The 18,376-nt window shown below is 47.3% G+C and overlaps 1 protein-coding gene across 1 annotated transcript in view; it reads right to left on the reverse strand.

The window, feature by feature from the left end:
• LOC144942133 (plasminogen-like) overlaps positions 1-18,376 on the reverse strand; it is a 101,814-nt gene that overhangs the window by 13,078 nt on the left and 70,360 nt on the right. Inside the window, exon 11 of the mRNA XM_078868893.1 lies at positions 7,869-7,950. Within this exon, the coding sequence (XP_078725019.1) occupies positions 7,869-7,950 (82 nt within the window). The remainder of the gene's footprint in view (positions 1-7,868; positions 7,951-18,376) is intronic.

Raw genomic sequence — 18,376 nt, forward strand, 5'->3', positions numbered from 1 at the left:
CGGGGGAGAGAGCCCGAGGTGACATCTACCGAGGAGACGGAGTGATGAAAGTCAACTTTCTCACAGACATTTATATTCGTGCTGAGAGACATTGGCGAGGGGAACGTTGATTTAGAGAACAAATGCAAGTTGGAGACATCGGCTTTGACCGCGAATAAATACAATGTGTTTCTTACGCTTAGGTTTTTTTCGGTAAAGTCACGTAGGTAAAAAATAAAATTAAAATTAATAAAAGTAATAATAAAAATAAATAAAATAATAAATGTGATAATAGAAATAAAATAATAAGTGTGCTTTATTTTTTTTATTTTTTTTCTATTTTTACTTTTATTAATTTTAATCTTATTTTTTACCTACGTGACTTTACTGAAAAAAACCTAAGAGTATGAATCCTTGCAGTCGCGAAAGCTTCAAATCTAGAATTACAATGTGTTTTTTTTTTTTTAAGATATGGGCATGAGCGGGAGACGTCACTCAAATGGAAGCTGGCCATTAGAGACGACGAGCATTTCGCAGCTCACAGAAGGGAAGGTGTCTGGGAGCTCATCCGCCAGGAATGGCTGGTGCAGAAGTACATGGAGGAACCAGGAGGGATGGTACATGATCGGGGATGCCTTCATCTTGTAGTGGATTGATCACGGCTGCTGCTGCATCTGCTGCTGATGACGATGACGAAGATGATGATAGACAACGGACAAAAAATCGTTCTCCAAACAATGTAACCACATCACTTCGTTGGGGCGGAGCGGTTGTTTGGGCGACTGGAGTGCACCACTGTGTACCTCTTGAGCAAGAACAAGAGGCGATAGCAAGCAGGTTTGGGTGGCTGAGGGAGCAGCCTGTCCCATACGGGCCGATGATTGATTTAAATAAGACAGAGGGAGGTGAGTTATGAGTGAGGAAAGTGAACCGTACCATGTGGTATGTGAAGAGGTGGGTTTGGGTTCGGTGACAAAGGTGCGTCTAAGCATCTCGTTGGCTCAATCCTTCCGTCGAAGTCAAAACTTCTTTATTCCTGAAAGCCCCATGATAGGAATCTAGATTAGAAATTTTCGTGAATATGGACCCCATGCTAGGGTATATCAAGGGTGGTTAAAATATTACTCCCCTTTATTTAACCAACCTATGGTTGAATTACAATGAAACGCATTACCATCATTATCAACCCTTTTTTCCACCCTGGACAAAAGCGTCCCCATATCATGATGGTCATGGGGGTACTTTGGCCATATTTCACCACGCTGGCCAGTGCGCGTTGGTGAAAGGGAGCGTTGAGAAACAGGTCAGATATCACTCGCCACTGGCATTCCAGTGACTGGGATCAGAACTCGGGTCGCCGGATTCAGAGTGCAGTGCGCTGACCACTGTCCCACCGCTCCACACCAGACAAATATTACCATCCATTGGCAAATTGCACCTCTGATTAGCACGGTTGGCTACGCACGTTTCGAAAGAAGTTCGCAAGTTATGCGTACACATGTGGTAGAGCGACAATTGTGTAAAGCCTGAGTGATTTCACCTGTCCCAGTGCAGCATCGGGAGGGAAAGATAAATTCGTTCGCAGATTCGGAGGCCCTCTGCCTGCAGCGTGTGCATGACACACACTTACCATAACCTCATAATAATTGCATTTGTGTCCCGCGATGAACCGCACGGTGCATGCAGCGTTGCGTGAACGACGAAAAGGTCACACTTGCAATTCTGTCCGAAATATTTTCGGACATTCTAATTGCGCGTGACGGTTTAAATGCCGCTCCTTGGCTATTGACCGCCTTTGTTTTGCTTGTTTATCAACGACACAAAGAACACAAGGCACCCAGATGCACATCCTTTCTACCGTTCCGCCACACACCTCCTATTCTGTCACCTCGGCTCTCCCCCACCCACCCCCCCTTCCTCGTCACCATCACTCTCTCGCTCTCTCTCATTAGCTCCCTTACCCGCAAATCAATAGCCCCTCTATGTGGCGTTTGTGAAGTACTTGAAAGTGGAGCTTATCCCCCCCCCCCCACTGCATCAATCGAAAACTGAAAAATGAATGTGCTCTCGATTGAAATGTTTTATTCCACTACCCCCACCCCCGCTCCTTTTAATTATAACAGGGAACGCGAGGTCAACGTTTAATGGTTCTGTTTGATTAAATGACTGAAAAAGACCCTGTAGACCTCCAACTCGGCAGAGGGCAAACGAAACGTTAATAGGCTTTTTCATTACGTTATGTCATTATATGCCACTTTGTGTCGAGCTCCTCGCATGCCCACCAAAGGTCCAGGTTTAATTTATTTCAATTTCTGAGCTGGGAGTGAGTAAAAAAAAAATCAACGAGTCGGGTCGAGAGATGTTTAATTCCAGGAGGTATTTTTCCGTAACGAAAAAAGAAAGTAAAGCTCCCGCAATTAAACTCCGCCGAGGTGCCGAGTGCTCGGGACACGAGACGTTCGAGGGGCACCGTACGATCGTGGGCCGCATTCTTCTAACGGCAGTGGAAAAAAATTAACCCGTAAAAACAAAGTTTTTCACTATAAATCCTTTATATGCGTGGCGGCTAGAGTCCTCTCGTCCTCTGGCTTGAGATGGCTGCCACCTATGGGTCAGATGATTGTCTGCCAGCATTAAGCAATTGGTAATTAAATATTTTAAAAAAAATTCCCTAAACAGTGTAAAATTTTGGACATTTTTTTCACTAAAATTAATTGTCACGCACGACGAGTCTGTGTGGAAAATGTCAGCTCGATTGGGTCACGGGAAGTGGGTTAGAAAACGACCGAAAGATTTGCACGGTCGTAAGCAAGCAAGCAAGCACGCAAGCACGCAAGCAAGCAAGCAAGCGAACTTAATATGAAGGATTTACAAAAAGAATGGTGCAAGAAAATCAACTCTCTTTTGTACTCCCGTCGATGAAATCGCGGTCGTTGTGTTAATGGTTTCGCTAAGTTTCAATTATGCGGGAGATATGTGTAAACATAATATATCATTGTTACGTAATATTTCCCCCCCTGGACCATTCATTGAATATTCATGCACATGTATGGCTGAGATCGGCATGCTCTAAGGGTGTGGTTTTACTGGTAGGAACCTCCTGGTTACACCAGCCCACAGGGGATGATTGTGTCCGTCCGTCCGGCGTGCATCCAAAAATGGGAGGGGTGGGGCTGGGTGGAGAGGAGAGGGTGAGGAGGGGCTGGGTGGGGAGGGTGGGGAGGGGCTGGATGGGGAGGGGAGGGTGGGGAGGGGCTGGGTGGGGAGGGTGGGGCTGGGTGGGGGGTAGGAGGGGTGGGGCTGGGTGGGGAGGGGCTGGTCACCCCGTGGTGCCCTTATAAAACTCAACGTTTAACCTACTCACGCCGGCTTATGCCTGCCCTCACAGTCGGCCATATTTGCGGAATACACCACGCCACCGTAGACCCTGGCCATTGACCGAGCAACTCAACGTTCCTACCAGCTCCCTCCGCAGGAGGAATGTGTTTAAGAGGGGTGGAGCGGAAGAAGAGCGGCTCGCGTGCTGCGCTATATGCCACTTTGCGATACTTCGATTCCTGCCCACGGCTAACATCAGTGCCAAAGTACTATCGCAGCTGCTGATGCCCTCCACGTCACTGACACATACCAACTGAGCGTGATGAAGTGTGATGAAAGTAAAAACAGAATCCACATGACTGACGTGGCATGGGGAGACCTCTGCATATATATCCGGCACGCGATTATATAACTCAATCTTGATTTGAAGCTTTCGTGACTGCAGGAATCCATACTCTTTGGTTCTTTCGGTAAAGTCACGTAGGTAGAAAATAAAACAAATCACGTTTCGGGCGTCCACTACCTGATGATGGACGCTTGCGTTACGCCCGAAACGTGCTTTATTTTATTTTATACCTACGTGACTTTACGGAAAGAAGAAAAGAGTATAAAAAAACTCGTTAGAATTTTCACAACTCAATTTACAGCCCTTTGTCAACGCACACTACTGGATGGATAAAATCCTCCCCTGCAGACTTTGACAGCCATGAGTGTTGTTTGACTCATTCATCGTTGACGTTAGCCGTGGTCCGTTATCGAACTCAAGACTCGATGACACTGTAGCAATGAGAGGAGAGACATACAGTGGGGGCTTGGTCGGGCAATGGCCCCTTCTTCACAGCACGTGGATAGAGAGGCCTAAGAAACAGGAACGATACGCGTTGGACAATGTGCCATGAAGAAGGGCCGTTGCCCGAAACGTCACCTATTGTACATGTTTCCTTTTTAAAGGCCACGCAGTGTTATTGACGAATGAGTAGCTTTTTTTTATTAATTTCTTGGGCACCACTATCATCGCCGAATCATTTGTTTAATATCAGGCTTAGGCCGCCGGGCTCACAGCGCAAAGCGCACAACCTCTGAGCTGCTGCTCCACCTCGGGGTTTCTTCATTAGACGCCACCCATCTCGTTGATTTATTTCACACGGGAGTTTTCGACGTTTTATGTCGTTCGTGAGTGGTCATGTTGTCTCAATGGTCTCATAACCACACACACAAAGACCCCCCATGTATGGCCTCAACAGACTGTTGGGGCAAGTGCTGTTAGCGAGCACCTATGAAGTCCGGGACGATAGATGAGGGAGGAGGGTGGGTGGTCAGCACCACACCCAACCGCCTTTGTCTCTCCAATGGCGATGTTTTTACACACTACACTAGGTACACATTTGAGGCCGAGTCGACCTAGGGGAGGCCCAGGACCATTTCACACAATAGTCGCACACAGCAACAGAACGGTGGCTATCGTACCTACAGAGGGCATGTGATCATTGCTGATGTTAATACCTTACGGCTTGATGAAAAAGGAGGTTGGGGGGGGGTGCAGTAACCATGAGAGATACGGCGCTCACCTGCAATGTGTGTTACAGAAAAGATAAAAAAACCCTGGCAGAGTCTACAACGGCTAATCACCTCCCTGGAGCATGTTCACCCCCCCACACACCCCACCAACCACCCACCCACCTCCATCACGGGGTTCCTCTCCCGACAGTAGGTACCGTGGCGACTTTCCCAAGCACCGCGTTGATACGCACGCCTCACATTCTGCCAAACTTTGCAGGTATCCGCTTACGAAGCCACCCCATGGCAAGCCCCTGCTCACAGCTCCGGTTGGCAGTGTTTACGGGATAAATGCAAATGGCCTAATTGAGGTGACTGCAGATGGGTGTTAGTGCATCTCGGCGCAATGAGAGGGTTGGCACCGAGCGCTCTTATGCGGTGGGCTATTTGGGCCCTACACTCTGCTTTAATGCTGCTTTGTGTGCGTGTGTGTGGATTATCAGCGTACCAGGCCCCTCTCGCGCCGTGGCTCATTAATAATCTGCACGGCTCCGTGCGGAAAGGGCTGAAATAGGTGCGCAGTGATTGAAGAAAGCAGCCATGTTGATGTTGAGCAAAACATTTTTTTAAAAGTGAAAACAATCGTGGGGGGGGGGGGGGGCGTAGTGGGGGTGGGGCGGAGGAAAAACATGAATGTAAAATTGGAAATAAAAAAAATAAGTAGAAAAATGGAAAACTCTTCCATGTAAATTGAAATACTGTTCTATAATGGCATGCAATCTATTGCATGAGATTCCATTTATTTGATACTGTTTATGTGCAACAGGGTTCCATTTAGCTGAGTAAATTGAGCTCATTTAACCAAGTTATGCAGGACATAAACCCAATGAAATGAAATGTCAAGTTTCACAGCGGACTGTTTTGTAGCCTAATATACCCAGCGATAGTACCTAGGAAATCCATAATGACAATCCAATTCAGTTAAAACTAAATTTATAAACTAACCTTGGGTTAGCCGGTATATATATGTCTATCAATATTTGATTTCCATGTTTATTATTTTCACTTTGTGCGGGTCAATAGAAACAATATGAACAAAAATCTACATTTTGTCAACGACTGAATAAATGGCTCCCCGTGTGATGTCACTGATGGGCCTTGTTTTACCATACTTTTACCATACTTCACCGTGCCAGTCAGTGTGGATTGATGAAGAGGAGCCCAAGACCGACTCAGACTTCGCTCATCACTCATATGTATCAACCAAGGCCTGGACTCAAACTCAGGCCCCAGGGTTTCTAGAGCACTAGCAGGAAGTACCCAGCGTTGCCTGGGTCTTAAAAATATTTAAAAACTACTCTTAAAAATGTAACAGCAGTGCGTACTGACTGTGGTGGTACCTGCTATGATTACAGCAGTGCATACCGACTGTGGTGGTACCTGCTATGATTACAGCAGTGCATACCGACTGTGGTGGTACCTGCTATGATTACAGCAGTGCATACCGACTGTGGTGGTACCTGCTATGATTACAGCAGTGCATACTGTGATGGTACCTGCTTTCACTGCAGTAGTGCATACTGTGGTGGTACCTGCTATGATTACAGCGGTGCATACCGACTGTGGTGGTACCTGCTATGATAACAGCAGTGCATACTGACTGTGGTGCTACCTGCCATCACTACAGTAGTTCATGCTGACTCTATAACAGTATATATCGATTCTATAGCACAAAGTACTCTCCTGACAGAGTGGCGTGGTGAGGCCTAGTCCCGTGCGGTGATACCTGCTATGATTACAGAAGTGAATACTGACTGTGGTGGTACCTCCTATGATTACAGCAGTGCATACCGACTGTGGTGGTACCTGCTATGATTACAGCAGTGCATACCGACTGTGGTGGTACCTGCTATGATTACAGCAGTGCATACCGACTGTGGTGGTACCTGCTATGATTACAGAAGTGCATACCGACTGTGGTGGTACCTGCTATGATTACAGCAGTGCATACCGACTGTGGTGGTACCTGCTATGATTACAGCAGTGCATACCGACTGTGGTGGTACCTGCTATGATTACAGCAGTGCATACCGACTGTGGTGGTACCTGCTATGATTACAGCAGTGCATACCGACTGTGGTGGTACCTGCTTTCACTGCAGCAGTGCATACTGTGGTGGTACCTGCTATGATTACAGCAGTGCATACTGCTGTGGTGGTACCTGCTATGATTACAGCAGTGCATACTGCTGTGGTGGTACCTGCTATGATTACAGCAGTGCATACTGCTGTGGTGGTACCTGCTATGATTACAGCAGTGCATACTGCTGTGGTGGTACCTGCTATGATTACAGCAGTGCATACCGACTGTGGTGGTACCTGCTATGATTACAGCAGTGCATACTGCTGTGGTTGTAGCTGCTACATCTAGCGACTGTATAGTAGTAATAACTGCACGCATCGGGGTGGGGGAGACATCACACAGTGAGGATTTTTATAGCATTTTAACGCGAAAGAAAATGATCCCCCCCCCCCACCAAAGGCGCGTGAGTTGGTATGGTTGTGCACGCATCATAAATGAATAAATATTAGTGAAGCACACAAAAATCGCACTAAATCGCTAATTAAACTCATTTAAAGTTGACGGATGTCATACTGATGGCAACACTATATTCTATCATAATTTTTTGAAACATATTTTAAAACATTATTTTGTATATGTAATGTTTTGGCTTGGGTCTAATTGTCCACGGTCAACTGACGTTGGCTGTAACTGACCACGGTCCCTGACGTTATGGCAAGCTTCGGGGCCACTTTCTGGAGTCGTGGAGTTCTTCCATGACTAGTACGGTACATTGCATTAAAGCGTGTTTAAAAAAAAGTATTTTTAAATATTATTTTTTTATATAAACCCCACCGTTGGAGAGCCAAGCGAGCGACCACACACAAACCCACCATTTTTGACTTTTATATAGATAGATTTCAAGAACCAATGGACCACTATTAACATTTGATTTCCATACACCTTTGTTATTTTCCCTTTTCGGGGTTCAATGTGCAGATCAGTATACTCACTGTCCATGCCGTACCCTGTCAAGATCATGGTGTAGTCGTCTGGGAGACGCTCTCCACGGGATGGGAGGCAAATCAGATTGACCTGCGCACACAAAGACACACACACACACGCGCGCGCGCGTGCGTTCACACCCACGGTAGAGTGGTGTTATAAAGGCGCTGGGAACTTCCGATGGTCTCCCTGGTGCTGTAACGCTGTCACCTGAGCAATGGCCAGTCCTTTAAGGAAATCGTTTAAATGTGCACACAATAACGAGGTTTTTTTTATTTGATTTTAGTTTTTACTGTGTCATTCACCACGAGTGAACGATGAACGCAGCCCTGCGACAAATCACGCGTGCCGTCAGTGTTTACTGTGTGTGTGGTGTATGAGCTGTGGCTCGGACATCGGTGAGCCGAGTTAGATTCCTGGCCACGTCTAACGTCGGCGGAGATTGCACGAATTGATTCCGGGCCTCTCCTCGGTCGGAATCAGCCTCAAATGAGTAGTTCGTGCGGTCTGTAAACATCAGCACTGTGGGTGTGGTGCTAGTTGGCCCAATCGTCTATACGAGCTGTATGGAGGATCTCTGTCTTTGTACTATAGGACACACGTGTCTAACAAATGAATGTGGGGAAAGTTTCAGTTGTTATCTCTTTGCCGCAAGTTTCACTGCATGAACTTCATGCAGCTTTATGGGCAGACAGCTCTAGTGACAAAATACCTCTGCACTGAATTTAATTAATCTCCCGATCATGTCACCTGAAATTGGAGTCTCTGCCTTCCAAAAATAGAGCCTGATCCAACAGAATCCTTTAAAGTGATAATGCTCAAATATTAAGCCACAATTTGAACCTTGCTCTAAGATAAAATAATGGACTTATTTGAAAGAACAAAAGCTCATTTTAAAGTTTCTGGTTTAATTATGAGTGGAATTATATATTTTAACTTCTGTCAGTCCTCGTTTAAACATATTCGATAAAATTAGCATAACCAGGTGTGGTGGCGCACGCCTGTAATATAGCGATTTGGAGGACCGAGATGGTGGATTATGCAAATTTGTGAAACTTTCAAACATGCAGAGAAGTGCTGTAGCCAGGAAATTCTCGCGCAGAAAATGGGTTCGTGAACCGTCTGTGCCTAATCTTTGGTTAACCCCTCTTCCTCCGCTTTCCTCCCACATGCAAGACGCTCGTGAAAAAGGAATTGGACAAAATGAGACCAGCTCACTCAGAGGCCAAAGTGCTCAGCTGCCACTGTTGAGGTCCTGGGTTCGAATTCACATCCAAGGAGCCGCCTGTAATTAAACTGGGTTCTCAAGTCGAGTGAGTAGATAGTCTCATTCCGGTCACCAATGACTTCACGCACACACACAAATATCATCACGTTTGATCTGGTTCTACATTGCAAATTAGACATTATATTGACGCTCAATAAAGGTAATTAGGCTTGAGCAGGACACATCACTGACAGAGATCATAGCCAGAGGTCGAGGCTAGGGCTGGAGTGGCAACCAAAGGCAGGAGCTTCGTCTGAGTGGATGTCCGCCGTGGAGATGAATGAAATCAGATTGTGCGTATGCACTGGACACATAGTCACATCTCAAAAGCATGAGACATGGCAAGAGCATGGGGAGGCTGGTAATATATTATTATTATAGCTTACTGTCAATGTTTCCATTTTAAGGCAGCCTCAATGATGAATGTGGTCATCGATATTTATTCGCGTCTGTGCAACAATGTTGTTCTACAGAAATAAATAAAAAAGAGTTGCCCCCCACACCCGAGTAAAGCCAGCGCAGCACGCTCGTACACCCACAGCGGAGACTTTCGGAGTGCGAAGCTTCTCTTTAAACACATCCCCCGGCGATTTCACATTCCTCAATCGCCTCCTTTTCCCCAACGCCGCCTATCAAAGGCGCCCATTATTGGGATCCGCGACCGCGCATGCCGAACGCGATCATCGACGGCGGCCGCCGCCGTCTCTCCCGACGACGCCTCGAACACGATGGCCACGCCGAGCCGGCGCGCGTGCCAAGTGCATTGGCAGCCAATGCATGTGGTCCTGCGCTGGCTGCAGCGTTTCGGCATTTTGAACGCGAAGTGCTCGACTGAGTAAACCTCTGGCTCGGGTAGAGAGAGCTGCCGTTGAGCGAATTCGCTGTTTCGCGTGCGGCGGGTCTCGCGGTGTGCTTAGTGTGTTGGTGCGGGTTGTAAAGTGGGGCAGGTGTTGCTCCCCCCCCCCTACCCCATCGCCCCTGCCCCCCTTCCCCTCGTCTCCCCCTCCCATCAAAACGCCACGTTCCCGAACCCTGCCCCCTAATTGAGTAGGGCAGTGAGCCCAACCACCTTCCATCTCTCCCCTGCCCTGTGGGCACTTCGCCTCGGGCACTTCGTCTGCGGAATATCTGGACCCCTTCTCCCCGTCGCTCGTGCTTTCTACGGGCTCTTATTTATTAAATAAAAAAAAAATTCAAAAGGGAAGGTGGTTGGCCAGGGCGAAGCGGGTGCGTAAGAATTATCGTTAATAATCGACTGTTGCCATCATTGTAGTTGTTGTCCAGATTTTTCGCGATAATCTGGAAAACCCGAGTTTCATTCCCGGCCATAGCTAACACGGGTGGTGAGTGGTACCTTAGCCACCCCTCCCACCACACGCTACTTAACTAATATGCTCTGATCAGTGTGGTTAACTATGGCTAAAATCATGATTTATCCATTTGGGCTACACAATGGAAGAGTACATGGCATTTAACTTGCAAAGCTGTGTGTTCAAATTCTGGTCGGAGGTGGACTCAGCCCTTAATCCCTAGAGGGTTCGAAAGATGCGAATCGCTTTGTGTCAATAGTTATTGCCTTGTCTCAGAACCATTACCTGCACCACAGAAATATGGACTATCCACTGCACTGGCTCAGGGCTGTATATGCTGTAAATATATATACACACACGTGTCTACCACAGGCGTTGAAAAATGTCCCTATGCTTAAGTTGAATGGGAAAACAATATTTCACTTCGTGTTGTTTCATCGACGTTGATGTTTCGGGATATTACGCGACGAGATACCGCACGAGATATTGGCAGCGGCATAGGGGCCGTCCATAAATGACGTCACGCGATTTTGGACGATTTTTGACCCCCCCCCCCCCGTCGTCACAGGACGTCACAAAAAGTCAGACCCCCCCCCCTCAAATATGACGTCACAAAGCTCTGCACCCCCCCCAAAAAAAAACATGCTTCAAATCGCTTTAAACTATTGTCATTGTAGTGCGTATTTAATGTGCTGCTACACTCTGATGTTGTAGGAGAAAACATTTATTAAAAAGTCTATTTAATTAAGTAGAACGAGTTGTCTATATTTATTTAAAGTTGCTCATTTTGATGTGACGTCACATTTCTCAACCCCCCCCCCCCCCTCGTCACACATCGTCACAAATGTCTGACCCCCCCCCCCCCCCCCTTAAGGTGCGTGACGCCATTTATGGACAGCCCCATAGTCATCTGTGCTGGATTAGCATCTTGGTAAGCAAACGGATTTATTTTTATGGCGAGTGAGCAGGTGGTAACGTAGTGTGAAGCCCAAGGCTGCAGCGTGGAATAATAGAAGATGTTAAACGGCATTTAAACGAAACACCCAAGTACTTAGCAAGTTCAAGCCTCCTAATCTCTTGTAGAGCCGATGAAAGTTGATCGCAAGGAGCTATCGGTCGCAGGAAATGTGCTAAATCGTGGCTTTCAGCTGTTGCAGAGACGTCGGTGAATTTCTCGTTTAGCAACCTGCTGATTAGATACTCATATTGGCATGTAAAAATAATTTATGATTTTGTTTTTTAGGCAACGATGACCAGGCTAAGAACATCTAAATTATGCCAGACGAGAACTTTATTTTCATTAAGTGCAGAAGTTGTGGATTTCCGCACCTCTGACTGGTGCCAGCGACTCGCTGCACGAATTCCATGCACGTTGTACATCATAATTGTATGATGATGATGATTATTATTATGATTATTAAACACAGGACCTTAGCAGAGCTGCATCGGTGCTCTGACACGCGCACACATCCGGCCCATCACGAGCCAACCTTTGCTACGTCGGTCAAAATAATAATGCCGGCAGCCGCTAAGAGCGTAGCACATTTCAGTCGCAGTTCCTCTCGGCAGGAAGTCCGGTGTCACAACACGACCGATCATTCGGGGGGGCGGGGGGGGGGCTTCCGTAGTTCACGCGATGAGAACCATGACCCACTTTCTCGGTGCAGGCAACGATGCTCTTTTCTTCTCTCTATTTTTTTTTCCCACGAACGACACCGCTCGCTTATTGCCGAGAAGAGCCGCGAGTACAACCGCCCCGGCCTCTTGGGAGGCGGACAATAGGTGCTTGTGCCGAGCCGGCGAGGATTGACAGTGGCTCCGAATAGAGCGTGCCAAGAAGCCCAATAACAGCACTTAAATTCCGAGCTGTCAAAAAAAAAACGGTAAAAAAATATATTGACCTCTGCGCACACAGAAGTGTGGCGAAATTTGTACGCTCGCACTTAAGTGTGGCCGTGGTGGCGCATATCAAAGTCGAAGCTAAGGCTCAGTGTGGATTTTGGCCCATCGCATTGAGTAGGGCTTTGTGTGCATAACATCTTGTTTAATTCGCGATTGTTTGCGTTTTCCTATCACAGCAGTGAGATCATATTTGTTTGTATGTCTACGAAGCATTAATTGATATTTGTTCTGTACACTCACACAGCATTAATGAGCACGTGTGTGTCCAAGTCGCATAAATTAATTAAGAACTTACTGCATGTCGTGCGTTTGCACAGCGTTAATTAATGCATCGTGGTTGGTTGAAGATCCATACGGCATTAATGAATGGATAGAATGCATTTTGCTTGTTTACACACCAGTAATTAATTAATAGATGTCCGTGTGCCCATGGGATATTCGTCAATTGATATGTTTGTGCGGCACTATTGTTAACAGCAATGATGCTCGCCGTGATGTTGGGGGAATACCGTGTGCGCGCACAAACTACTCTGTAGGTTGTGCTACGTTGCTCTCCGATGGGTACCAATGGTTGTGCCGCGTGTCATTCGGCATGATGTTCGACATGTCACTCCACCTGCTGGGAGATCCTGAAAGAGCTTCCAGCACATGCAGCGAAACGTCGGCCATCACGCCAAACAACACGCGGCACACCGTGAAAGCGCATATCAGAGAGATGCGCACCCGTGTGCGCAGTGAATGTAGACGACTATTCCTTCGTGTCCCTGAATCATTAGCAGCGGTCTAAGGCAAAACACTTCATTCTGAGAGTCCAATGCAAGATACTGATCCATACATTTTGAGAAACCCACCCGGCATTTTATTCTCCAGGCATTCGTCTCAGAAGGCCACGTAAATAAACCGATTAAATCACATAGCCTGCTGGTGCAAGTGCTATTAATGAGCAGCTTCATAAGGCCTGCACAGTGCATAATACAGTGGACCGGGGCAAATATCACACCCACCTGCCTTTGTCTCCCCAGCGCTGATGTTGTACATGCGCCAGGTACTTGTTTAAGCCTGTAACGTATATTTTATATGATTGGGTAAGGCCCACTGAGCTATAGAGCTCTATTTCAGATGATATATTGACAACGTGGCTTGTCGCCTGGAAATTTACAGCAGCCAAGTCCTCTAAACGCGTGATGTTGATGCTCAATGTGGAGGGGAAACCGGAGGGCCCGGAAATAAATCCACGCGACCACGGGGAGAGAGACATGCAAATTCCAAATATACAGCAGGCGTGAGGGTCGAGATCGAACCCACGACCTCCTCCATACCAGGCGAGGGAGTTACCATCTCGCCACCACGGTGCCCCAAACTAACCAAAGGAGGCACAGGGACCGGTTAAAATACCACCTTCCAATGATTCTAGATTTGAAGCTTTCGTGACTGCAAGTATTCATATTCTTAGGTTTTTTCGGTAAAGTCACGTAGGTAATTTTTTTAAATTAAAATTAATAAAAGTAAAAAAATAAATCACGACATTTCGGAGGCAACACAAGCTTCCGTCTTCAGGTGGAACCGTCACAGCACGATTGCTGTATCAAGTATTGACCACCTGAAGACGGAAGCTTGTGTTGCCTCCGATATGTCGTGATTTTTTTTTAACTTTTATTAATTTTAATTTTTCACCTTCCAATGATGTTATCCATGGCCAGAGACCAAATCCAGGTCACCAACATCCAACAACAACGCATAAACCATCAAGTAGTTCATGCGTGCAGGGATGAGCACATCTTCTGTGCAGCTAGTGCTGGGACAAGTGTTGTAAGTGAGCATCTATGAAGATGTCTACGGTGAACGAGAGGGTGGTGTGGCCAGCACTAGTGCACCAAGTACTCATTTAAGGTTGAGCTGACCTAGGAGGGGCCCACTGCGGTAAGCAGTGGTCAGGAACTAAACTCAGGTCACTGGGTATGCCAACGACTGTGCTGCTGTTCCCTGTGCACACACACATACACAAAGATATAGATCCCCCCGATAGCCTTAACAGACTGTTGTGGAAAGTCCTGTTAGCAACCCCCTATGAAGGCCATCATAGCACATGACGGGGTAGTATGGCGAGCACCACGCCTCAACAAACGTTGCGTCCCCAATGGCGATATTCGCACATGCACAACTTATTTACGGCTGAATCGACGTAGGGGAGCCTCAGGACCAGATTTGATGTTCACCATTGATGGTGAATCGAACTCTGGAGGTTTAGACTTCCGAGCGTACAGCGATAACCGCTCCAGCCACCGCTCCACGCACAATCATCACACACACACGTGGGGCTTAATGGGTCATATCCCTTTGTCGTTTGCTGTGCAATGATTGATCAGAGTTATTCTCCGTTTGGGGGAAATGGGTGGGCTCTTCAAAGCAAAAATGGATTTAGCAGGTGTTGCTAAATGAGTTAATAGACTGTATGAATTAACTGGTGGATTGAAGTTAGCATTAAGTGTATCTCATGCAGTCACATTGATTCGCACAGGAGCTCGGGATAATCTTGAATGGCGTGTATTTTCCCTTTCTCTCACAAAACGGTGAAAATCCGCCTGTTGTCTGTTATTTGTGTAATTATGAATGCAAATACGTACTATGTACTCGTGTGCCTGCGTGCGCGTTGTGTGTTGAGGGGAACGGTGGTGTAGCGGTTAGCGCTACGCTGCGCTACGAACCCGGCGTCCCGAGTTCGATTCCCGCTCACGGCCAACACCGGTGACGATTATCTGAACCGGTCCTGGGCCTCCCCTAGGTCGACTCAGCCTCAAATGAGTACCTGGTGCGGTGTGTTAACATCGCCACTTGGAAGACAAAGGCGGCCGGTCGTGGTGCTGGCCACCCACCCCCTCGTGTGCCGTTCCGACCTTCATAGGTGCTCGCTAACAGCACTTGCCCCTACACGGGGGATCTTTGTTGCGTGTTGAGAGCGGTAATAAATGAAATGGTTCCTGGGCCTCCAGCTCGGTCGACTTAGCCTCCATGAGTACCTGGTGCGGAGCATTAACATCATGTCTGGGGCGACGAAGGTGGCCACATGTGCGGTGCTGGACACGCCACCCCCTTTGCGAGCCGTGCCGCCCTCAAATACACGCTCGCTTTACGCGACTTTCTTCCAACAGGCCGTGTCGGCCATCTGTGGGGATCCTCGTCTTTTGCTGATCATACTGAGCGGGGAACGGTGGTGCAGTGGCTATGAATCCAGCAATTGGCACTCAATTCCCGACCATCAGTGGCACGTGATAGCAGAGCAGGTTCTGGCCCTCCACTCGGTTGACAGAGCCTTAAATGAGTACACGGTACGTGCATTGAATCGCGCGTACGAGAGAATTGATCATTTTTGAGAATCTGTGTCTCGTGCGCGTAATGAGGTCACGTGACCCCATGTGGTCACCAGAAGTTGCTCTATTCACCAAACTATAGAAAAAGAATGGATTCTGAATCAAATTGCAACACTGGATTATGACATATCATCAAACCTCGGGGTCAGGGGCAATCATTATAGGCGTAATATGCCCTGTTAACAAGTGATGAATGTAATTGGTTTGTGACTCCACTAGGTTGACTGAGCGTAACACAAGCGCGCACTGGTTCGCAGCACACTGTGATAACGACTGCGCCACCCCGTGGTGCCCTTATAAAACTCAACGTTTAACCTACTCACGCCGGCTTGTGCCCGCCCTCACAGTCGGGCATATTTGCGGAATACACCACGCCGCCGTTGACCCTGGCCATTGACCGAGCAACCCAACGTTCCTACCAGCTCCCTCCGCAGGAGGGATGTGTTTTCCATCAGGCTGTGGAGCAGGACCGGACTAAGGTTCTTGATGAAGGTTCTTGGAGGCCCGAGGCACTTCTGTTTCGTGAGCCGTCAGTTATAACTTTCTGCGGTTGGTACTGCTGCTTACCCCATGTTAAGACCCTTGCACTGCTCTCTTGAGAATGAGATGGTGCGAAAAGCCCCATTTGAAGATGTTATTGCTAATTTTGCAATGAAAATATCGCGAATAATTAATCTCCGGTGTTAATTTCATTTTAAAAAACAACGATTGACTCTGCGTCTTTGTATATACACTGTGCCTATCCTTGCTATGTGAATACATTTATTGAAGAATAAATCTTGGTTAAAAAATGTTTTATCATCAAACAAAAAAAACGTGGTTAAAATTCGTTTTCGTAGGCCCGAGGCACAGTGCCTACTGCGGCTATTGGATAATATGGCCCTGCTGTGGAGGCAAAGGGAACTTTCGATTTGGCATTGCAGTTGGGTAAGGGATGTGTAATAGGCAAGTTAGTTTCGTGTGAGAGCATGTACCGCGTAATGCCGGCGGTGGAATAAATCAAAGAGTTGTATTCTGTTATCGTGGCTTTAAAATTGAGAGGAAACGCCTTCCTTCAAGAAGGAAGGCCGCTTTATTTATTTTAAAGAATAAGAAGACTTGGCTGAGAACAAGCGAACAGAGCCAAGGCTGCAGAGACACACGCAGTTGGGGCAGAAAGGCAAGGGCCTGCACGACAAAAAAAACGGGTCCGTGCGCGTGCGTGCGCGTGACTGTTAAATCACCTTTCTTACTAATTCAGCTCCAGAGGGAGAATAATTTCGTGTATTTAATCATCTGAACAGGTCCGGTAACATTGATATTACACGAGCGTATAACGAAGCCCCCCCCCCCCACTTGCCTCCGAACCTGCCCCCCCCCACCTGCCCCCCCACTAGCCCCCCCCCCACTAGCCCCCCCCCCCACTAGCTCCCCCCCCCCCCATCTCTCCTCTAACACCAATTATGTTTTAGTTTTACAAAAATATCTGCGTTCATTAATCTCTGGTTGCTGAGATTCTGAGTAGATATATAAGGTAGTAACGATTCTTTAGACCGCCCCCCCCCCCGGCTTCTGTTAAATTTCACCCCTTTTAACCAGAATTCCCCAGGGGGGGGGGTGTGGGCGACTGGGAGGCGGGGTGGGCGTCTCTCCACCTGCCAGGCATCCTCCCTACATCCTCCCTCTGAGTGCGACCAATTAAAATGGAGGCTCAGGTTGTTTCAAACGCAGTCACTCGCCCGAGTTCAAGTGCACTCATAACACATGCCAAAAAAAACCTAAGTAAATCCAGATTAAAGCGGTACGGGTGGCGGGAAATCATATCAGACTTCCTGTTAAAGAAATACTTTAAGGCAAGCTATTAAAAAAATGTTATTCTACAGTACAGGTAATTCTCTTATACAAATTCCATGTGGTTTCCGCCTTATTTGAGGACTTATTTTTTAATCCAACAGCGTTTCACAAGGCGTATATGTTTTATTTCAGTTTTAATTCATGAATCCATCGCAATATGCGATTACAAAATATATAATCGGACGTGAGGCTGCTTCCTTAAACTCATCCCACGTTTTAAAACGGAACATAATCTAATAAATCGTGGGTTTTCTCATTTACTTGATATAGCAAGCGTGCTGTGACGGTTCCACCTGAAGACGGAAGCTTGTGTTGCCTCCGGAACGTCGTGATTTTTATTTTATTTTTTATTTTACTTTTATTAATTTAATTTTTTTACCTACGTGACTTTACCGAAAAAACCTAAGAATATGAAAATCACGAGCCATGCCGTAACATTCAGAAGTACGACCGAGCATTAACCCTTGATTATATGCCCCCCCCCTCTGCCACTCATTCTAACGCATGGTAGTGATGGCTCAACATCACCGGCTGTGACTGGCGAACATTCAACAAGACCAACCCCGACACCCAACACATACAGCCCGATGGGCCTACAGCCTGGCCAAAGGCCCCTCCCTCCATTCCGTGGCCCCGCGGGAAGTCTCTCTTACACCCGATTTCAAACAAAAAAACACACAGCACCATCCCCTTGGCTCGGCCTGCACCGTGAGTCTCATCGCACAGGAGAGGACGTGATCCGGGGAGATGGAGTGACGAAATCAGCTCGTGCGCAGTTGCTCGTTGTCCTCGTGCAATCGGACGATCGTGAGATACGGCGATGGCTTGGGACGGCC

Source organism: Lampetra fluviatilis, chromosome 26, assembly GCF_964198595.1.
Source record: "Lampetra fluviatilis chromosome 26, kcLamFluv1.1, whole genome shotgun sequence".
NCBI lineage: Eukaryota > Metazoa > Chordata > Hyperoartia > Petromyzontiformes > Petromyzontidae > Lampetra > Lampetra fluviatilis.